This window comes from Rhinichthys klamathensis, unplaced genomic scaffold (assembly GCF_029890125.1).
Source record: "Rhinichthys klamathensis goyatoka isolate OS25496 unplaced genomic scaffold, OSU_Roscu_1.1 h1tg000046l_1, whole genome shotgun sequence".
Lineage (NCBI taxonomy): Eukaryota > Metazoa > Chordata > Actinopteri > Cypriniformes > Leuciscidae > Rhinichthys > Rhinichthys klamathensis.
The window spans coordinates 3,712,501-3,736,617 of record NW_026606593.1 but is presented as its reverse complement, the minus strand read 5'-3'; the positions used below and the strand labels follow the sequence as shown (position 1 = coordinate 3,736,617).

The following is a 24,117-nucleotide window of genomic DNA, read 5'->3' as shown; positions in this document are numbered from 1 at the left end:
GGGCTCCACAAATATTAGCATCCTTGGTAAATATGAGCAAAATTGACTTGTTTTTGGAATTTCTCCTCTTACTCTTTTATTTATTAACAATAGATATATAGTAGATAGCTTTTTATAGTCATTCAACTGCGCATATGAACGAAATCCCGTTCCACTGGCTCATAAAAATATAATAAAAAATTCTACAAGGTGCATTAAGATATAGCACTAAGAAGAGTTTGACAGCAGCATATAAATATTGATATTGTATATGGCATATAAATCACATTTTTTGCACTTGATAAGTGGTGGCATATAAATACAGTTATTCCATATTATAAATAAATAATGTTTTTGCAGTAACGAAAATCTAACCTTTAATTAAAGTAAAAAAATTCATGCATTGTCATGCTGGAAGATTCAACCAGCGCCCAGTTTAAGGGTCAGCCGGGTGTAGATTTAACATCTGCTGGTACTTGATGGAGTTTATGATAATGTGAATCCTAACAAGAACATTTTCCCCACAGCATTAAAGATCCTCCATCATACGTCACAGTGCTTTTCTACACGGCTATCCTTCTTTCTTTGGTCTCATTTGAGCATAAAACCCTGTCCTACTGAAAGCTCCAGTAACTGGGTCTGACTGGAGGTGCATGAGATGCTGTTTGACACCTTCCCCAGACAAGCTGTGTTTATATACACTCACCTAAAGGATTATTAGGAACACCTGTTCAATTTCGCAATAATGCAATTATCTAATCAACCAATCACATGGCAGTTGCTTCAATGCATTTAGGGGTGTGGTCCTGGTCAAGACAATCTCCTGAACTCCAAACTGAATGTCAGAATGGGAAAGAAAGGTGATTTAAGCAATTTTGAGCGTGGCATGGTTGTTGGTGCCAGACGGGCCGGTCTGAGTATTTCACAATCTGCTCAGTTACTGGGATTTTCACGCACAACCATTTCTAGGGTTTACAAAGAATGGTGTGAAAAGGGAAAAACATCCAGTATGCGGCAGTCCTGTGGGCGAAAATGCCTTGTTGATGCTAGAGGTCAGAGGAGAATGGGCCGACTGATTCAAGCTGATAGAAGAGCAACTTTGACTGAAATAACCACTCGTTACAACCGAGGTATGCAGCAAAGCATTTGTGAAGCCACAACACGCACAACCTTGAAGCGGATGGGCTACAACAGCAGAAGACCCCACCGGGTACCACTCATCTCCACTACAAATAGGAAAAAGAGGCTACAATTTGCAAGAGCTCACCAAAATTGGACAGTTGAAGACTGGAAAATGTTGCCTGGTCTGATGAGTCTCGATTTCTGTTGAGACATTCAGATGGTAGAGTCAGAATTTGGCGTAAACAGAATGAGAACATGGATCCATCATGCCTTGTTACCACTGTGCAGGCTGGTGGTGGTGGTGTAATGGTGTGGGGGATGTTTTCTTGGCACACTTTAGGCCCCTTAGTGCCAATTGGGCATCGTTTAAATGCCACGGCCTACCTGAGCATTGTTTCTGACCATGTCCATCCCTTTATGGCCACCATGTACCCATCCTCTGATGGCTACTTCCAGCAGGATAATGCACCATGTCACAAAGCTCGAATCATTTCAAATTGGTTTCTTGAACATGACAATGAGTTCACTGTACTAAAATGGCCCCCACAGTCACCAGATCTCAACCCAATAGAGCATCTTTGGGATGTGGTGGAACGGGAGCTTCGTGCCCTGGATGTGCATCCCACAAATCTCCATCAACTGCAAGATGCTATCCTATCAATATGGGCCAACATTTCTAAAGAATGCTTTCAGCACCTTGTTGAATCAATGCCACGTAGAATTAAGGCAGTTCTGAAGGCGAAAGGGGGTCAAGCACAGTATTAGTATGGTGTTCCTAATAATCCTTTAGGTGAGTGTAGGTGAGATCTGGAGACTTTCTGACCCCAAGACACAACTAGCATCTGCAATTCTCCAACTTTTGATGCTTACAGTTAGTTTGGCAACTCAAACTCATCCTCTGCAGTGCGTGTGGGGTTAGTTTAGACACACGTCCTCTTCCAGTTGATCTAAACTTTTTAATTATTGCCCAGATTGTGGAAATGAGTATTCCAACAATTCAACTATTATCCTATACACTGTAAAACAAAAAAAAAACTATGATCAATAAGTTATGACAACATGTGTTTTTACACTGCTTTAGCTAATTGTTCAACTTTCTTTAAGTTTACACAAGATTCAACTCATTTTTTAAGTAATTTCAGTGTAATTTAAGTTGAAATGACTTAAACATACTTTAAAAATTTAAGGCAGTACAATTTTTTTTACAGTGTAGCTATTTCATGATTTGTGCTCAGCAACCTTTTGTCACACATCTTTACTGTATCCTCAGGTCTTTCCCATACACTATTAAAAAAACACCTATTTCAACTTAAAAACTTAAGTTCAGTTGCATTCAGTTCATTTTAACTTCAATCATATTAAACTGAATTTAAAAAAATCTCTCGTTGAAATTGCTTAAATTATTTTGATGAGTTAAAGTAATGAATAAACATAAGTTGCATGATGTACTTTTATCATTTTTGTGTGTCACTTCATATTCAGAGCCCAGTCAAACAGCAAGTGTTCCTGATCACTATGGTGAACTTAAAAACATTACATATGATTGGAAATATACTGAAGTCAGATTTCTACTCATTAGAATATGTGCCAATATTTGTGGAATAGCCTACTACATATATTACAAAAAGTGAAGAAAACACTTTAATTAAGGGTTAGATTTTTGTGAATGTTTTCAATGAAAGTAAAGCTCAACTTACTGAAATAAAGCACATGGTTAAAAGACGAAACATTTTCACATTTGATACAGCAAAATCTGAAGTCAAGGCAGTGTTACAGGCTAAAACAACTACTCTGATTTGATCTATCTTACAATGCATTGTAACAGGTGTGTGCACAGATGTTAATCACACACACACACACACACACACACACACACACACACACACACACACACACACACACACACACACACACACACACACACACACATATAATTAAATTAGTAAAATTGTGATACATATACTGTACAAACTATACATGTGTGAACTATATACAACCGTATCTATGCTGCTTGCTTACACCTAAAGCTTTACATATTGAGGTTTTTTTTTTTTTTTTTGCAGCCTTCACATTATTGCACACATATCGATATCCATGGAAACTGAGTATTCCATTGGAAAGATACACATGAACACAACAGACATGCACAGACTTAAACCTCTGCCCACAAACAAGACTATTTATTCTGCTAACGTTAACGTTTCCTAATGTATAAGGCTATACTTTGTGGTTGTTAAATATTACCAAAACATGTCCAAGGTTATTGTGAAGAGTAACTTCTCCTGTAATTACTCTTAACACCTTCTGAGACTAGATGCTAGTTAAAAAAAAAAGAAAAAAAAGGCACTTTATTATCTAATGCAATGACATTCAGACATTAGAATGGTTTAATACGTCCTAATACCTTTGAGGCCACTGTGTGAACTTGATGCATCAGCTTCATCATGTTGCGCGTGTTTGTGTGTTGGACGTGTAAGTGAACAGTTGAATGTCCTCGTGAAGCGGTCTGTTGTGCACTGACGTCATCGGTCTCGCGCCGCAGTCGCTCCTGAGATGAATGCACAATCCTGCTTTCACCTGGATCTCTAGCGCCGCCACGCGAGCGACTAACCTGTTACGACTCCCTCAAGTGCTTAGTAATCTCTAAGTAACTGAGCTTTTGGTTAAAAATAAATAAATAAGTGAATAAATAAAACAACTCGCTGCCTTTACTGGGAATGATAGTGTGCGCGCTCACGCTGAAGACTTGCCTTCAGAACCATGGACAGTTCCATGCGCGTGGCCGACACCAGAGGGCGCCGTTCACTCATGCGACACATTACAGCTTTTCTCAATTTTCTCTGCTAAATCACTAAATCCCATTCTCTGAACCAAATTCTCAACAGCCTAAACCAATTTGTCGAATAAACCACTCTTTCTGTAAAACATTAAACAAGTTCAGGTAGTAAAAAAAAAAAAAACTATTTAAAAAAAAAACATTCTCACTCATAAAACACATTTCACACTGTGATGCACTTGTGTTTCAAAACTCTAAACACAGACAGGCAAAAGTTAAACACTCTTGTCATCGTTTACACACAACGACTCACAATTGTTCACACTTATTTCTAATGACGTGACCAAACCAACTGTACATAATACAAGTCAGTTTAGAGTGCCAAAACTGACTCAAAATGTTGCACTGAATGTCGATACCTACAATGGATGGAAACAATTTAAGAGGGAGAGGAGGAAGAGTGCATGTAAGAGGTGGTGAACAGGGTGGAGGAGGAGGAAGAGCAGGTGTGGAGAATGTTGCTTTAGGGGTTTTTCACTTTGCCTGCAGAGATATGACATTGTCTGTGATGTGGAGAAAGTCTGAACCCAACATGAAGACATGAAGCTGAAGCAGAACACATGTCAAATCTCTCTCACTGACTCTGATTCTGCAGTTGCACAAGTCTTCTGAGTGACTGTAACATGCATTTCATTTAGAGTTTTTTCTACTGTAATCTTTTTGGCTTTTGCAGTTGGGTCACTGTATTTTCACAGTATGCAAGAGCTGAATATACAGACATTCAATACAATATTCAGTGCAACACTTCACTTGCAGTGCATCCAGTATATACCATTTATTCACCTTACTACTGTAAGTTGTCATTACTATACTTTTTTACGTAATTGCAAAATTTGTTTACTGTGTTACAATATATTTTTTTGTGTAACTGCATGCTTTGGATTCTGTGTTCTCCATTTTTTGATGTTTACAGTTTTTCTCAAATGCTAAAACACATTTCACAAACGTTTCCTCCATGTTCCCCAATGTCTAAACACAACACCCTTTTCTAAAGCTACATAAACACAACCACACCTTCTCACTTCAAAACTCAAACTTTCACACCAAAAGAGCAGCTCGAAGCTTTCAAAAATGTAAACACTATACACATCATTACACACTACAGCAAAACAATTGAAAACACAATGCTCAATTTGTGAGAAGGTTCTTTGTTTCATAACTGCCAATGCATATTTTTAGAAACTTTACAGTAATGGATCTTCTTAGATCTCTGCAGAGGATTAGGCATTTAGATTTGTGAGTTTCATATGAAGAGTATAAATTCTGCATGTACACTACTGTAACACAACTCAATGCAAAAACAGAATCTATTGCACACAACAGTACTCTTGAAAACATGATCAGGGTGTGAAGTTTTTTATTTACTTTATTCACACCACACACACACCACAATCACTGTGCGGCATCGGGCCACATCACAGGCTATATTGTCTCTTGCCAGGCACCGTGGGAAAAACGCCCTGGAATGGCGAATCCATCCTTCGAAGGCCTCCACTGGGATGTCAACACAGGCCAGCTCCATTGCCCTTAGGAGGTTCTCTCTAGTGTATGGTTCTCTGTCATAAACCTTCCATCTCCACGATGAGAAGAACTCCTCTATAGGGTTCAGGAAAGGGGAGTAGGGTGGCAGACAGACGTTTAAAAAGTGGTTACTGTTGGTGGTGAACCACTCTCTGATTTGGTTTGTTCTGTGAAAGCGTACATTGTCCCAAATGATCACATAAATGCTCCTCTAGGAAGGTGAGGAGACGTTGGGTGTTGTAAGACCCAAGGACAGCATGCCGGTGGACAAGCCCCTCCAAACCCATGGCCGCACAAAGAGTAATATTACCCCCCCCGTTGGCCAGGAACCTCAGTGATGGCTCTTTGGCCAATGATGTTACGGCCTCTTTGCCTTCGTTTCTGCAGGTTGAAGCCAGCCTAATCCAGGAAGAGGTACTCATGAGGTCTAGCCATCGCGTCCAACTGTAATATCCTCTGTGAAAATGTGAAAGTGCACAGGTGTTCAGAACAACAGTCAATCAGGTAGCACAGTATTGTCCAGAAGTACTGTAGGCCACTGAGCAACACAGTATGTCCACTAACTGTACTGTGAACATGGATGTATACTTACTTGCACATACTTGTAACGTAGGTCTTTGTGTCGCGCAGAGTTGCGCTCAAAGGGAACCCTATAGACCTGTTTCATCCGCATCTTTTGGCGCCGGAGAACTCGGTCTATTGTGGCCAAGCTGACATCATCAATGCTCTCAAAGTTGACATTATCGGCAATGACTTTGTCTCTGATCTCCCGGAGTCTAATGAGGTTGTTCTCACGAACCATATCCACAATGAGGGTTTCTTGTGCCACTGTAAATATGGCAACCCTCCCACCTCTATGTGGCATTCTTTCAACTCTAAAGAAAGAAACATGTGTTGACAATACCTGTTGTGTTGTCTGAATGCCCTGATAATGGTGGCCACGGTGAACCTACTCAGGTTTGGACGGACTCTTAGTCCTGCTTCAGCCATTGTCATGCCATGGACAATGACATGGTCAATGACTGTTGCTCGCATCTCGTCCGTAATGATGGTGCGAGGTTGTCTTGCTCTCCCTCCTGGACCTTCTCCTCTTCCTCGTTGGCCTGCTCCTCTTCTTCCATGGCCAGCTCTTCTCCCTCCTCTGACTCGAATTCCTCTTCCCCTGACTCTGCCTTCATCCATTGTGTTTGTTTGTAATCTTCAGCAAACTGTGCACTCTGAACTTGCTTTTATACATGTGGTCACAGCATTAGCAACAAGTGTCTTCAATTTTGAGTCGTTGTGTGTAATGAATGACGCCAGGTGTGTTCATTGTGTTCAAATATTGCTGACTGTGGCAAGCATTTTGCATCACATGAGCTTTCATTTGAGAATATGAGCAGAGTTCTTTTGCAACTTGTGTTTTAGCAAGGAAAAATGTGTTAAGATTTATGAGAACGGAGGATTGTGTTTTGTGAATTGTGTCTTCATGTGAAATGTGTTTATGATATTGGAAAATGATGGCTAGATTTAGTAAATGTGTTTAGACAACTGGTCATTTGATTTAGAGGATTGGCTTTTGTGTTTTAGCATTTGAGAAAAACTGTAATGAATGATCTGTAGTTTTTATAATATTGACTCACGTGTGTATGATCTGAGAGCATTGTTTGATTTTGAGCAGATAAAATGGTTTTGAGGCAATTGTTTGATTTTGCCAGAAGAGTCAGAGGTTCTGTGAATGTGGTGGAATGTGAAAATTTGGTTTTGTGTTTGAGGTTTTGAGAAAGTCAGTGATAGTTTCAAGAAATGTGTGTTTAGCTATTCAGAAAAACTGTAATGCTCGCTTCAGACCTTTACACTGCAGTTACTGTATGTGAAATATACGATTCGGTGAGATTTGTCACTGACATGAAACAAACGTTCATGAATCATTATTATGAGGATACTGATGCTAAAGTGTTAGTGTGTGTGTGTGTGTGTGTGCGTGTGTGTGTGTGGTTCCGGTAAACCCTACATTATGGGTACAAAATGTCCCCACAAAGATGGCAATATCCAAAATATTTGTTATATTTAAGTTATATACAGTATAATTTTATATTTAAAACTATACTGTATTATTATGTCCATGCAAGTCCACATGAAACATGTAGCACAAACTTTTCCATTTATTTCTGTATGATTCAATTTGAAACAATTTTCTCTCAGAAATTGCTAGTAAATTTCATAAATAATAAGCAAGTAACATTGAATAAAACATGAAATTTTGCTGAAGAGTGCAGAAGTATTTTTTTCCCCACTTATAGTTATACAATAATCTTTGTTTATTTACAACTTAGATTTTTACTGTGTAGTCTATATACACTATTTATTTCCAATATAGAGAAATTCCATTAGCATTGATTTGACAATTGTCTTTTATTTGATCAGGCCAATAAAGCGTCCTTAAAGAGACAGTTCACCCAAAAATGAAACTTCAGTCATCATTTACTCACCTTCAAGTTGTTCCAAACCTGTATGAATTTCTTTCTTCTGTTGAACACAAAAGAAGATATTTTGAAGAATGTTGGTAACCAGACAGTTAATGGTCCCCACTGACTTCTATAATAGGAAAAAGAAAATACTATGGAAGTCAATGGGGACCATCAACTGTTTGGATTTTGGACAGTGTACCGTCAACTGTATGGTTACCAACATTCTTCAAAATATCTACTTTTGTGTTCAACAGAAGAAAGAAACTCAAATAGGGTTGGCACAACTTGAGGGTGAGTAAATGATGACAGAATTGTCATTTTTGGGTGAACGAACCCTTTAAATGAGAATCAAATATCCAATCTGATGTGACGCCACTGGTCGGCGTTGTTCACTCATGGTCAGTCATCCCCAGCATCAGCAGGTTTGAGGATGAGAGAGAGAGAGAGAGAGAGAAAGAGAGAGAGAGAGAGAGAGAGAGAGAGAGAGAGAGAGAGAGAGAGAGAGAGAGAGAGAGAGAGAGAGAGAGAGATTGGGAGGCGTTTCTCTATTTGAATACACCGCGCTGCTCGCACACACGGTCGCGAGACTCATCACGGTTCGTGTTTGGCCACGCGCTGAGCGGAGCGCGGGCAGCCGGTAATCGGTGTGTTTAGTGTCTATGGGTGTCGACGTGATGTCCCCTCCTCTGAGGAACCTCAAGTGCTTTTCTCCGGTGATGTGCCAGTGTAAACTTATATGTAGCAACCGTACGCTCTCGCTCATGTTCGGCTGTAAGGTAAGCTGGGAGCGCGCACGCGCACGCGCCCGTTTCTGTTCGGTTTTCTTGTGGATAGGATGACAGAAAGGCGATTCCATGTTAGTGACAGAATTCTCCCAATTATGAAACGAAATGAGAATTATGAATGAAAAAGCGATGTGTGTTTGCGTCTGCGCGCATGGTATTCGTGACATACTGTACATTACTGTATTCCACACGCAGTGCTAGCCTACTGTACAGTGAAGAAGCTTGTTGTGTGGCAGGATGCCATGTAAAGCCATCTGTCTCTTTGCAGATTCACATCGGAAGGTCGAGGTATAAAACACATTATAAAGAGCCGAGCACAAAACTGAACAAAAATGTGAACGTGAAGAGAAGAGTAATGCAAAAAGCTATTGCACATGTCCACCTATAGGCTATTGCGGTGCATCATGTGCACACTATATGGGGGAAGATGTATGAAATATTATCTAAAGAAAAATGGCCTAATGCATTTCAGCTAAATGCAAACAATAAAACAGTTATAAAACACAGAAAGAGCACAAGAAAAGGTAGGCTTACTAAAACATATATAGAAGCATGATACAACATGAGTATTTTCAAATCAGGGCAAGTTGTCACAAGTTGTCACATGTGTTTTATTTGTTGTAATTCATTGCATACAATTTCACACATGTGACAACTTGCCCCAATTTGAAATACTCATGTTGTTAGAACACAGTGTAACGTTTGGACTAAAATGAACCTTCACTATATAGTTGACTCTTGCCTCAATGTATCACAGCTGACTGCTTCCCAGTTTTAGTTTATTGTGTTCACTCAGTGTTCAAATTTAATGTTTTATCACACTGGTTAATTGAATTTAGAAAATTTACAGCCGTAACTATCTCCCATTGGCCCAAGCATTATTGTTAGCCTATTAAAATATTTTTGTCTATATGACAATGGAAAACTCACTGTGATTTTCTTGCATATTTATAAAAAACAGTATAGCATCTTGAATATTCCAAATATGTTGTTATTTGATATAAACCATGTATCATCTTGCGGTTTGGTTTCTTATAAAATGACCTGCCAACTGGCGAGGTTCTTATTCTGATTCACAGAAACACCCAGCTTACGAAAATATGTTCTAAGAACGTTTTTCTAACATTCCAATTGAGTAATAAAAACTCTGAACATTCTAAATAGAGTTTTTAAAACGTTTTATTTGCGAACACAATATGAACGTTACTTTTGAATGTTCTCTGAAGTTGTTAAATAAAAAATAAAAAAACATTACTTCCGAAATGAAAACTTGCCAGGCAAAAACATTCCATGAATGATGTATAAAATACTGTTTTTGTGCTAACTTTTTAAAAGACCAGGGGCCGGTTTCACAAAGATAGACTTTGACTATGGCTTAGATATAGTAGATAGTCAGACTTCAGATAAACATCTAAATCAGACCATTGCACAAAGCACTTAAGACTCTGACTATCTTAAGTAGCACTACACTGCAGTGCATTCTGGGTAAATTAAGACACTTTTCAATACAAAAAACATGGCGGATCGAGTAAGCGCATTCAACCACTCTGTGTATGTTGGAGGAGTATAACAGTTACACAAGAAGAAATGTTTAATTTGGAAAAAGATTGCTAAAACAGTTAATCCGACCGTTGAGCGGCAGCGGAGCGTTAAAGACGTACAGAAAAGATACAAAAACATCGTACAAGATGTCAAAAAATAAATATTTAAGAGGAAATATCCAAAAACGGGAGGAGGACCCAAAGAGAAACTTAAAGACACTGAAATGGTGATGAATATATATGTTAAGGGCCATTTTCCTTTTTCTTTCGGCTGTTTGTAATGTAACTGATTGTTACGGCTGGTTGCCAAGGTAACAGAGTCTTAGACCTAAGTTAGGGTGTCTATTTTTTTTGGTCTAAATTAAGTCAGTCTTTATTTTTGTGAAACAGTCTAACTTGCATTAGACTAGTCTAGCAAATTTTAGTCTTGTCTAACACTATAGCTCTGTCTAAAATAGCTTTGTGAAACCGGCCCCAGATAACGTTGAGGGAATGTTTTATTAAAGGTACAATATGTAAGAATTTTGTAATAAAATATCCCAAAATCACTTGCACAGTGTGATATATTTCCTGCAGTTGTGTACTTACAATTTCCCAAAGGTATCCAAAGATTTTTTATTTCAGAGAAATTCCCATTTTAAATAAGTGGCCGTCCCGGAAAAAAATTTCGCCTGTCAATGACGCAATATCCGCGCTATCCTCGGTTTCCGTTCGTACTGCCATAGCCATGACGTAACCATGGCGACAGACGTGGACAACTGCGTAGTGCGTAACGTTAAGCGGCACGTAGTTCTTGTTTCTTTCAAACATAGACCATGGCAAGCAGACTTTGGGACAAACAAGGAGAACTAAAATGAGGATCAATATCAGCGCAGCGTTTTTGAGATGCCGAGAGCTAGCGTCCGCGACTAACTTGGACTCGCCAGAGCTTCACGAGTCACGACTTGACAGCTTTATTAGACAGGTGAGCGAATGTACATAAAACAAATCAATGTTATATAACGTTAGCTCAACATGATGAAATGTTAGAATATGGTCAGTATGTTATTCTAATGTTGATCTAGCTTACTGCTAGTTTCGTATAGCAAACGAACTAACACGTAGTATAACATTATAACTTTCAACACACATTTAAATGCCGTTTAGTGTGATAGTGTAACGTTAGACCAAGTGAAGCAGCGCTGCGTTACCTCACACGTTTAATTCGTCTAATAAACTGACCTGTGTGAGTAATCCAGCACTTGCGGGTAGTTCAGTAGAATTAAATGTCCTTATTCCTTTATATCCGCGGGACTCGCGTGTGATATCTGTCTCTTTAGCAATCGCGACCTGATACCTCTGTAATGTTAAAAAACATGAATGTTTGCGCTCATCCATAAACATTATTAGATCTATCAGCTTGACAGCAAGTCCCATCATTCAGCTCATCACTGCGTCATCAACCTACGCCTTTGTTATTGTTGGAAACTGCGCCCTCTTGTGGCGAAAAAAACCCCTACATATTGTGCCTTTAATGTTGCTGGAAGAATGTTTGTTCATATCTTTGAGAGGACCTTGCCACAACAGTAGGTGAAGTACTGACAACGTTCCCTCCCTGTTACACGTATCCACGATGCCACAACACTCGATAAAGCGTATCTTTTCCATCTTAATCAGAGTGTTTCTTCTAACCAGCTGTGACAGCGAAAAGCGACGATTCTATTTTCATTACAAATTATACTCGGCCAACTTTGTCAGACCTTTTCTACATTTTCCATGCATTATATAAGCAGTTTGACTGTGTGAACTGACTACTTGGAGCATCATCCTAGCAGGAGCAGATTTGTGTGCATGTGCTCGGATGATCTGTGATCTGCTGCAGTTTTGTTGTGTGTCAGATCGCTGTGATTCGAGCAGGGTCGATACTTCCTGTGGAATAGATTGAGACACGGATAGTGGCTGAGATGATGACCTTGGGAAACATGATGGCGTGGAGAGGGCTGGGACTGAATGAAATACACTGATAAAGACAGAGATGTATTTTACATTTGCACATCTGATCATTCAAATCTCTCACTTTTCTTTTTCTATGTCTAACTGTATTCACTACATTCACAAGATCTTTATTGTCAGTTGATTTTCTTAATCTTGCTGGCATTTAAGACACTTATACATTGATAAGTTTGACTAAAATGCTTCTCATTAAAAACCTTTTGATAATAAGGCGTATGCTTGAAATTAGTTTGGAAGAAAATTGTACCCCGCATGAATTTATTTGCAAAGAAGCTTAAAGGAGAACTCCGGCGCAAAATGAACCTTTGGTCTAATAAAACATTGGTACCTAGTCAACCGTTTTCGCCATTCATACAGTTCAGCTCACTTAGCACGTCGTTCGTGGTTTGATTAGTCGAGACTGTTTTCCAAAGATGGCTCCTGTCTGTATACACGAAGTGGACTGTCTTTATATTTATCTTCTTATTAAACGGTCTGTACACTTACAAAGTTCTCAATGCTTCGTTTTGCATGTAGGGACCCTCATTATGTTACTGTGTTAGTGTGGGGCTATTTTGAGCCTTGTTAGTGGTATAAACTAGCGATTTCTTTTTACTTATTAAATGCCCCCATTACTAGCGTTATACGCTAAACAGTTTTTAGAGATAAAACTCTTTACATTCGATTATCATAAAAACAAATCTCAGAGAACAGTTGACTAGGTACCAATGTTTTATTAGACCAAAGGTTCATTTTGCGCCGGAGTTCTCCTTTAAGAGAAAATGAAATGAGTGAGTTTTGTGCCAAGCTTCATGAATTTTAGCAGCTGCTCTGAATCTAGACAAAGAACGGCTATAGCTTGAAAAAGCTCAAATATATGAAAATTAAAAATATTAGATTTTGGTCACTATAATTTCCATATTCCATCCATTTGTGTTATTTCATGGATTAGATGACTTTACTATCGGAACGCCGAATTTCCTCCAAAGAAAGAGAAAAATGTCAGGATAGAGAACAAGCAGACTGAAGGAGAGCTGTAGACTTCGACAGAAAAGCATCAGACTGAACACATGCTCAGGGGATCATCATATAGTGCTGTGATATGTTGTCTCATATATTGATTATATTGATATAGCCTATAGAGTTTCTTCAGAAAGTATTCACCCTCATCAATTATGTATCAGTCTGTTATGTTGCTAGGTCCGTTTAAAGCATATTTACTAACAGAACTGAACAGTTTCTGCTGGCCCTTTTACAACATTATTACTGGCCATACCATAAAACATTATGATTTTTGTGTTTAGTGATGTACCAGAAAACAAATATGACAGCGGCCAAAGGATATATGCCGTAGGCCTGTTATTAGCTTCAATTTAAGATTTATCCTTTCAATGTTTCATTCTTGGTTTTCAATTGAAGTTTTCTCATATTCGACGTCATTCCATTTTACATTATATTATATATTGTTTATAGTTCAACAAAGCCTGCCAAGAAAATAATACATTGTGTTTTCATAGCAGTGGATAATGTGAGCTTTACATACATGGCGTTATAAAGAGGGTGTTTAAATAATTTATAGGCAATTAATATTATTAAGTAAGTTTGGGTTAAATGTGTTTTATGATCTGTTTTTCTCCTGAATGAACTGAAAGATCTACATTGTAAATCTTTTTTTGCTATCACCAGGTGGTAACAAATTGTGTTACACTGTATGGGAACAACTTACATACCGTTGCTATGATTTTTCTTTCATATTCTCTGTACTCCATCATTACTCGTGGCTTATGCTTAGCACTGTGGATATTTCAAATCCCCTAACCTTTAGTGTTAAACTTTAGTGCAGAACTTGTCTTGGACCGTTTGTGCCGCTCACATGAAGGATACCTCGAGTCGTGTTGAGGCGAGATATGCTACAGTATTACTGCTCTAGGCGTTAGCTTTACATTCACAAGGGCGTATGACGCTGGGGATTTTCAAAAGGCAATAATCTTGATAAAATAAGAGGAAAAAATCTCATAGACGTACACTGAAGGTGCAGAAAATTTAAAATTCTAGTTTTTAAACTCATGTTTAGTCCTTCTCCCTCTCTTTTCTTTGCAGTTTCACTACATGATTGTATTATTGCTTCTTTTTCCACCACCAAATGGCTGCAAAGAATCTTTATGTTGTTTCTCTTTCTTCATTCCTCCTTTCTTTCCCTCTCTATTTCCCCTCTGTTTCCTGCAGCGTGCTAAAATGAGTCTATAATCACTGATCACTATTGCCATTTACAGTAGGGCAAAATGTGCCCCCTAAACACACACATGTTGGGTTTTCATATTTTATGGGCACATTCCATAGACATGTTTTTTTATACTGTACAAACTGTATATTCTAGAGATGCACCGATTCCGATTTTCTTGTGTGACCTTCCTATACCGATTTTTGCCGACTCCAATTGACGGATATCTACTTTTTTTCAATGCAAAATGTAATTTTTATCAAAAACAAGTAAAAAGACAGCAATAAAATAAGAGCAAATAAACAAATTTCAAACAACAGCACAAATAAATGCATTAGTATAAAGAGAGAAATGTAATAAACACGGATTTAAGTTTTTCAGGTGGGTATACAATAAGAAATCGGGCAAGAAATACTAGAGAAATCAAAGTAATCAAATACAAAATAACACTGGATTGTCTTTATCGTAAAAATTAAATACAGATTAAAGCTAAAAATGAGTTATTCAGTCAAGAGCAGAGAGTGGTTTTCTTTGTCTTTTGTTCTTTTATTAACATGACAGACAGCAACAGGAATATTTGTCTGCTGTCACTTTAAGAGTTTATGCACAGGTCCAATATACTGTTACACAACTTGCGTTATCTTTCTCAACTAATTAGGATCCAAAACTGACTGTGTTCAACTGAATACTCGCCAAGACGGGCATTTTGACACCATTTTGTGTGTATTTGGCCACTCATTTTGGTACTTGCGACTCACAAGCGGCTTGTGTGCTCGACTTATATCTGTGGTTCGCGCGCTTTTGGTGTGAGCGCAAAACTTACTGGAATTAGGAAAATGATGTGCAATACAAGCTCTATTTAACCTGGGCGAATGAGACGAGTGAGTGAGTGGAGGCAGGTGCGTGTCACTTCGCCGTCGGAGAGAAGAGAGCGAGAAGTGCAGCTGACGTTATTGCCTGTGACGCTGGCAACAAAACGGACCGGCTCAGAAACAGTAAGATGCCGGTTACCGGTCCGGGCCGATCATGCGGAAAATCGTCCGATTCCAGTCCCTGGCCGGTCGATCGGTGCATCTCTAGTATATTATCCCCTCAGCGTAAACCTGCCCATCACAGAAAATGTCTGCATTTTCAAAAAACATCACTTTGTATGATTTATAAGCTGATTTACTCATGGGGACCCATTTTGTCCCCATAACATACAGAACACCTGAACCACACACACACACACACACAGATAAAGCAGAATCAGGTTTTCACAAAAAGTCTCCATGAATAATAAATGATGTTGGATGAATTTCTCTCTGTCTGCCAGCGTTCAGATTCCACACAGCTACAAAAGCCATTTATACACCCTGTTAGTATAAAAAGCTGTTTATGTTTGAGAAAGAAATCAAAATGAGAGTTCACAAATCTAGAAAACTATGATATGTAGTGCAACAATAGTTACGAGAGACAAAATCACATTCAGTTTATCCATAGAGAAATTGCTTTTCAGTGTAAAGCTTTCCAGACCTATCATGATCTCCAGTGTTCTTACTGAACTCAGTGTCCTTCTAGAAGCCACAGGTCAGACTCGCGCTGGAGTCGATACGGTAAAACCAACACCGTCGTTACTGTTCGTATCACTGTGTATCAAGTGTGAGGAAGATCCAGAGCTGAATTATGCTAATTTTATGACCAATCAGAGCAGAACAGGCTCTCGGAAAGGCGGGGTTTAGAGAGACCGAATCCGAGAAGAGCTGATGCTGCATTGTTTAATGAGAAAATTAAAGGTTTTTTTGACCTTGGATGCATGTAAACCTATTTTAGGAGACCTCTGAAATAAAATGAAGACCTTTTAAAGTATCATAATTGGGGCACTTTAAGGATGTTGTGTGAATCCTGCTCCAGATTATGCAAAGGCTACTCAAAAGAAGGATGAGAATATGTAATGAAATCCATACTGTGTAAGATAGACAATCCCTAAATCATTGAATTAGGGGGCTGTGCTTGTATTATATTTGGTGGTATACTGATTCCTGAACCTCTGATCTCTTGTTCTTTCTTTTAGATTACAGGAAACGTGTAATGTAAGCCAAGCCTCAGGAGGTTTCAGAGTGAAGTGTCAACTGGTGCGCTCTCTCTATTCCTGTGGGAATTACATGTGGATAACTCTGTGAAACCACCCCTTCACTGCTGTTTTTGGCATCTTTTGAAACACATGGCTAATATTAGAATGTAAACTCATCTGTTGGCGTGATGTAAGCCTGGGTTTGCGAGAAACGAGTGATCAGAGATGAGTCACTGCGTTGTGGTTTCATAAAGACAACAAGGAAGACTTGCGCGTTAAAAAGTCTCAAATAGACATTCGACCTTCGGTGTGAACTCCGGTCCACTTTCTGTTGGTTTTTCCGGCCCGCTTAGACAGGAAGAGTTTGATCAACATGTAAAGTGTCTATCCACATTTCCATGTGCAGTTTACCTGAAATAACTGAGACCACAATAATATGCACCTTAGAAAAATTAACAGTGTTGGTCCACAAATGCATGTACAGAAAACATATTCAACAAAAAAATTAAACAACCATGTGATTTATTTAAAGAACATTTTTATGTTGGTCTCATCAAAAATCAACGGTTTTGTTCAGTTTCTCTTAAATCAAATAACACACCACGTACAAAAAATGGAAAAGAAACTAATTTAATTTAAATAACATTTTCGCTTGACGTGCAGAACACATAAATTTACTGACTGTAGAAATTATTGTTTTATTTATTATTATTGTTTTTATTTGTTAGTGCATAACAGAAAGTAGGCTATGCATATTGTAAGAAGACTTATTTACAGTAAGTAAACCAAATTAAACATTTGCTAACAAAATGTGTTTAGTTTTATCATAAGTGAAAATTGTTAGCAGCTAATTAAACTTTTGTTTATGGTGAAATTATGTTCTAAAATCTGAAATATCTGTGGTGCATGCTGGGAATAGATATGTGTCAGACAGTTGTGTGCAGAGTGTTTGGTATCACTCTTGACGCTGTGACGTACAGTATGCTTTTGTTTCCCCTCTCCTCTGTGTCTGTTATTTATTACCCACAAGGGTTTTGTTATGTGCTCACTGTAGTCTGAGCCTGGCACAGCATCAGTCGCCCGCAGAGAAAACACCACGTCTCGCACTGCCACTGGCGGTGTTCGCAGAACAATCTTTTAAAACATTAGCTCTTGTAGTTAAAAGTGGCTAAAGTAACACATGTGATTGTGCAGCATTCATTTACTGTAAAAGAGTCATAAATTGAGAAATCACATTTTCCTTGTGTATGTGTGTCTGTTAGTCCATCGGTTCCCAACAGGGGGGTCGCGAGCTCGACTGTGGGGGGTCGCGTCATATTTTGAAAGGTTTGAGCAATGAGCATTAAATAAAAGTCCTTAACTTTTTTCTGTTCAAAATTTACAAAATGTATATAATGAGCGAGTTCATCATGAATCCATTTTCCAATTCGTGTTTTTGTCTTATCCTGAACCACTATGGTACACCTATAATAAGTGTTTACATTGGGACTATTTTACACTGGTTCGGATCGCTGCCGCTGCGGAGTAGCCCAGTGCCTGCGTGACTCGTCATAGACGTACACAGAGAGAAGTAGTTCCGGCTACAATGTTCTTCCGAAAGACGCATTATTCTGTTAATAAACGCAAGTTTATTATCGCTCGCTATAGCGCCAAAAGCGTAAAAAATAAAGCCTCACATTGATAAACCTCACAAATAACATGCAAGTATTGAGGCCCCAGACAACAGTCATTTAGTAATAGCCTATATTCTTTCTTTTTTTTACCTGTACACCAATGTGAATATTTTTGTTTTTGCATTTCAAATAGGGCCGATATATAGGCTTCTCCTAGGCTTACGTTTTTAAATTACAAAGGGCCTACTGATGTTTTTGTTATTGTATTTTCAATATTATAGGCTATTATTTGTGCATAAACATACCTGTTTGAAAAAAAATATATATTTTGTCCTCCTTGCTGCAAGCTTACAAGAGCGATAATATCATTAAATGTGAAGGGGGGCCCTAAAATATTTTCATGGGAAAAAGGGGGTCTCAGACAAAAAAAGGTTGGGAACCACTGTAGTCTACATCAAGTCAGTATCTAGCTGCCATGTCTGTTCTGTAAATCAAATTAATTAAAGTTTAAACGTGCTAATGGAAATAGCCTTTATATGTGGTTCTGTTGTGTTTGTTTTATGTTTGTTCTGAGAATAGAAATGAGTTTCTTTTCCTCACCGGAATTGGCCGTTTGCAAAGACCCGCCCCCTTTAGTTACTGTTGCTATGTCCGACAAGCCACGCCTCTCTCACGCCACACATCATGTTCTCACGCAGTGAAAAATACATCGCGGAGCAAAAGGACACTGACATCGCGCTGACAGACCAGGTTACTTTTGATATGAAACAAAGTCTCAACTTTCAAATTTTGTCATTTTCTTAATAAGTTTAAACAATAAATACCGTCTTGAGGCTCTTTAATGTGTCTGACAGATCGCTGTAGAGCCTCAGTTAAAGCTGCTCGTGAACCGATCATCTCTTCCTTCTAGTTAATTTATAGCATCAAATAAACATGAATGAACATCAGAAGGAATGTTGTTTCAACTGTTGAAAGACTATGTTAATCCACCAATGTTAATCTACTAACTCTAACTACTAACTGCTTTGTCGGACAAAAATGGCGGATTATGATTGGTCAGATCGCCTGTCAATCAAACACCCTGCGAAGGGTGAATTCCTCAACAACTTGTAACATTATAAAACAACATTAATACTACATTAAGGCAATACTAGATGACATTATGTGCGTGCCTGCAATCTACATTAGAGCGCCACCCTCAGGCTGAACAACGCATGTGTTCAGCAATTAGAATATAAAGCTTGCAAAATGTTTATCATAATCTAGCGCTAAGACCCAGAATCTGCCCTACCTGCATTTATGGTCAGGAGCCGATACTGTCTCTTATTATAAAAGATTCTGAACAACCGGAAATACTGGGAAGCACAACCAACATTTTGTGAATAACAGGCAGGATTAAGATAAAGTGATGACTGAAGTTACATACCGTGTAAGCTGTGTGAAAGCTTTTTTATATATTCATACTCTTATCATAGCTTAAATGCAGAGACAGTTCTAAGTAAAACATTTTGTAGGTTGATTCCCTGAAATGTTTAATTCTGTTTTGTATTCTATGTTCTAAATGTCTATGTTCATTTGATCTTTACATTGGCTTGTTTGCACTGGTCAGTTCCTGCATTCTCTCAGTCATTGTGGTGTTGCTGGCTCATTGTAATGTGATCTTGCTGACTGTTACCTCCCCTCAACCCCCACTTTCTCCCTTCTTTTCTCATTTCTGGTGAGATTGAAGGATGGCTTCTGTCTGATCTTGATACAAAGTCATTTCAATTGGTGGCCATCTTGGCAGCACATCCGGACAACTGTTGTAATGCAGATACAGCTCCTGTCCACTTGAAATGGAAAATAATAAAATTTCCAAATCACTTGTAATGTTTGTAGGATTTTGGTTTCACTTTTTATTTTGATGTTCCCTTTAACACATTCTGTTGACTATGAGTAACGTTGCAACTACATCACAACTAACCCCTTATTAGTGTGAGTAGAGTATGAGTAGACTGGTAGGGTTTGGGTTAGAATAAGTTGACATGTAGTTGCAAAGTTACTTATAGTCAGTATAATGTCTATTGAGGAGCATCACAATAAAGAGTTAGCGGATATGAATTAGACACTCTACTAATACTCTAATGAGAGTTAGTTGACATGTAGTTGCAGAGTTACTTATAGTCAACAGCACGTTCAAAAGGGACCATCAAAATAAAGTGTTACTGGATTTTTACACCAAAAACGGTCATAATTTGGAAATAAATGACCATTTTTTTCTCTCTTGTGATTTTAGCCCTCTGATTCGAACACTGTTTTAAGGCGCGTGTTTCGTTTAAAGTGCCCCTATTATGCTTTTTCGGATATTATCTTTCATGTACTGTTTAATTTAGCTGTTTGTGAATGTAAAAGGTCTGCAAAATTTTAAAGATTATAGTTCAGATAAATGGAGTTATTGTCTCCTAAAAGAAAGACTTGATTATAAACGAGTCGTCAGTAATTCCAGTCTTACTTCCTGCATGAACCTATGTTTGGTAGTAAAGAGGTGATACTGCTATGTAAATTATGATGAGAAAATGATGCATACAAACATATTGTAGGAGACCTCAGAAACAAAATTAGGAGCCTTAAAGATAGCGTAATAGGGGCACTTTACGCCTTTAAAGTAAACACCCATCTTTGCATTTAAAATATGTGGAACTGTTTTGAAAACTTTTACTACCATTTAAATTTTAATTCTTCATGCTTTAAAATATCTTGAATGTAACTCGACACCCTTGCCTCATTTAGTATACGCGGTTCTATGAATATGCAAATGAGCCCCGCCTCCACTCACTCACTCAGCTCAGAGATCCACTGGTTGACGATCACACGTTGATCTGATTGGTTACAAGGTAGTTTGTGACGTCAGAAACACCAGCGATTTCAAACCGTGTCTTTGAGACTGTCTTTGGTACACTGTAGTTTTTTAGGAGAAAAATGCTGTCGACTTATGAATTTACACATGGTTTGTCATAAAGCATATTAAAAACACACATAGACATATAATAAACAACATTAAAAGCTGCACTCTAAAAAATGCTGGGTTGTTTCAACCCAAATTTGGGTCAAATATGGACAAATGCAAATGTTGGGTTAAAAATGAACAGTTGAAAGTGAAAGTTGAAGTTGGGTTAAAATTTTAAATTACATTTTTAACCCAACATTTGGGTTTGTCCATATTTGACCCAAATTTGGGTTAAAACAACCCAGCATCGTTTAGAGTGTGGTTTTCACCACAGGGGGACTTTAAGAGCAACAGTGTGAAGTTGACTGTTTAGTCACTGGCTCGATTTACTGACGCATAAACAGCAATAACAGATGTTGTGACAAAGAACATCTGACTATACATGAGTCCTTACATGTCAATAATCACTGATCGCAGATTAGGCGTTAGATTTAAGACAGTTTCTGGCATTACTGTCAGTGTTTGCAAAGCCTGTGTCGGATTGTGACTGGTTCACCAAAGAATCCATGATGAAATGAACCAAACAAACAAATAATGCTCTACTGAGACATTCACATGGTTGAAAATAAACAGCCTTTGGAAGGTAATGTTATTTTTAGTCCAGTGATTCTGTTTTATCAGTCCATATCACTTGATCACATCAATGAAGTGCCAATGGCCTGGCCACAAATGGTGATGGTGAAGAAGTAGGTGTTGATCTATGTGCTGATGTTTCATCTCTATAAACCTGGAAGTAGAAAATAAGTGTTTTTTGGCAGCCTGGTCTCGATTAAAACTGTGTTTACTAACAAGGTAGTTTTGAGTTCTTAAACTTACAGTACATTTGTATTGCACAATGACCTCTGATATGTCAAATTGTCTTTGTGGCTCATTATTGTGGTTCATCAACCAGTGGCATGAATCCTTCATATTTAGTCTTTTACAACTTTATGTTTTGGACTTTTTGAGCACTAGTGGAAATAAAAGTTTCACACATTTGTGAGCTTTAACTGTAGGAAGTCTTCTGATCTTTAATGAATCTTCTGCTCCAGAAAGATAAACAGATCCATCGGTTTACGCTGGCAACTTTCTTTAGGGTCTCGTCTTGTGCCAAATAAATATTCATTTGTTTGAGTTTGTAGAAATAGGTTTTTCACATGATTTTATTTATATAGGGCTTCATACAATACAGATAGTTTCAAAACAGCTTCACATTAATAAACAGGAAAATAACTGTTACAATTTCAGCTGTAATGTATGGAAGCTTGTTTCCGCCACTGAATAAAAAAATAATAATAATAATAATTGCGACTTTTTATCTCACAATTGCGAGATATGAAGTCAGAATTCTGAGAAATAAAGTCGCAATTCTGAGAAATAAAGTCGCAATTCTGAGAAATAAAGTCGCAATTGCGAGAAAAAAAGACAGAATTGAGACTTTTATCTCACAATTCTGACTTTATAACACATAATTGCCAGTTTATATCTCGAAATTCTGAAATCTTTTCTCAGAATTGTGAGATATAAATTCGCAATTGCGAGTTATCAGGCCAATTCTAAGGGGGAAAAAAGACTAACTTTCTATAAAGTTTATATCTCGCAATTCTGACTTTACAACACGCAATTGCGACTTTATATCCATCAATTCTGACTTTATATCACGCAATTCTGACTTTATAACACGCAATTGCGATTTTATATCACGCAATTCTGACTTTATATCTCGCAATTCTGAGAAAAAAAGTCAGAATTGTGAGATAAAAAGTCGCAATTACCTTTTTTATTTTTCATTCTGTGGCGGAAACAAGCTTCCATACTAGTAATGCAGAATACAATAGCGTCATTATTCAGCTCAGTTTAGTTCAATCTTGATTAAATTCAGTTGAATATGTTGTTCTCATCCGATAGCTTCAGTGCAATTAAATCAGTAATATTAGTGAATATTACTTGTCATTTTTCCTATACGGCCTTTCATTTTGGTGACTTTTCGTGCAAACCCAATGTAATGCAGAGCTTCAGAATTAGTTTTGAGTTTGTTTTCTCTCTTGTTGTTGCTGTAGAAATATCGGTATCAGGATGAAGAGACTCCGCCCCTGGAGCACAGCCCCGCCCACCTGGCTCACAGCAAGAGCGCCGAGATGCTTCACATGAGCGATAAGAACCTGGCGGCCATGGACTCCATGCACAGTTACGCCCCACACACACACATCTCACCAATAAAGGTACGGATATCACACAAACGCACGCATACATACACATACACACACACACACACACACACACACACACACACACACACACACACACACACAGACGCACACACACACACACACACACACACACACACACACACACGCACACACACACACACAGGTTGCCATGTTTTATGGGGACATTCCATAGACATGAATATAAATATGTTTTATTGAAGTGCAACTTTTTAGAGGTTTCTCCTATTGCTTTAGGAGAAACAGATGCAGCCAGTTTTTTAAAAACAAGAATGTACCAGTATTATTTATACACTTTTAATTATTAATATTTTAAATTAGTATTGATTTTATATTTTCAGTTTAAGTTTGAGTATTTTGTAATGTGCTTTTGTAGTTTAAAGAATATATATTTCTATTTAACCTTTATTTTTATTTTAGTTTTAATTTTAGTCATTTTTTGCACTACAGCTTTGGTCACACTACTTATTGTGTTGATGTTGTATTGCAAAACACTTGAGCTGCTATTGCATTGGGATACGGGTACGGTTAGGCACAGGTGTGGTGGGATGGGTTGCTTTAAGTGTAGGTTAAGATGAGATGTAAGGGAAGGTCAACAGTGTAATTCTAGATGTAATTACAGATATTAATTACAGCTGTAATTACATGCAGGTATTTTTTAAATATAAATTCAATGTAAGTACACAATAAGTGCATTGTATCAAATTATTTATTTTAAATAGTTAGTACATAGTAGTTAAAGACACTAAAGTGGGACCCTTGTTTTATTTCAGTTAGTTGCCAAGAATTTGTATTTATTTTTTCATATAATATATATACTTTATTTTATTTC

General features: G+C 37.9%; 1 protein-coding gene across 4 annotated transcripts in view; it reads left to right on the top strand.

Annotated features, from left to right (window-relative positions):
- Positions 1-24,117, top strand: part of LOC130082541 (disks large homolog 4) — a 204,925-nt gene that overhangs the window by 70,051 nt on the left and 110,757 nt on the right. For 3 of the 4 annotated variants that reach the window (XM_056247413.1, XM_056247415.1, XM_056247412.1), the window contains exon 2: positions 23,118-23,279. In XM_056247413.1, the coding sequence (XP_056103388.1) occupies positions 23,118-23,279 (162 nt within the window). Of the gene's footprint in view, positions 1-8,493; positions 8,685-23,117; positions 23,280-24,117 lie in introns of those variants that run through there. The other variant, XM_056247411.1, reaches the window with a different exon arrangement.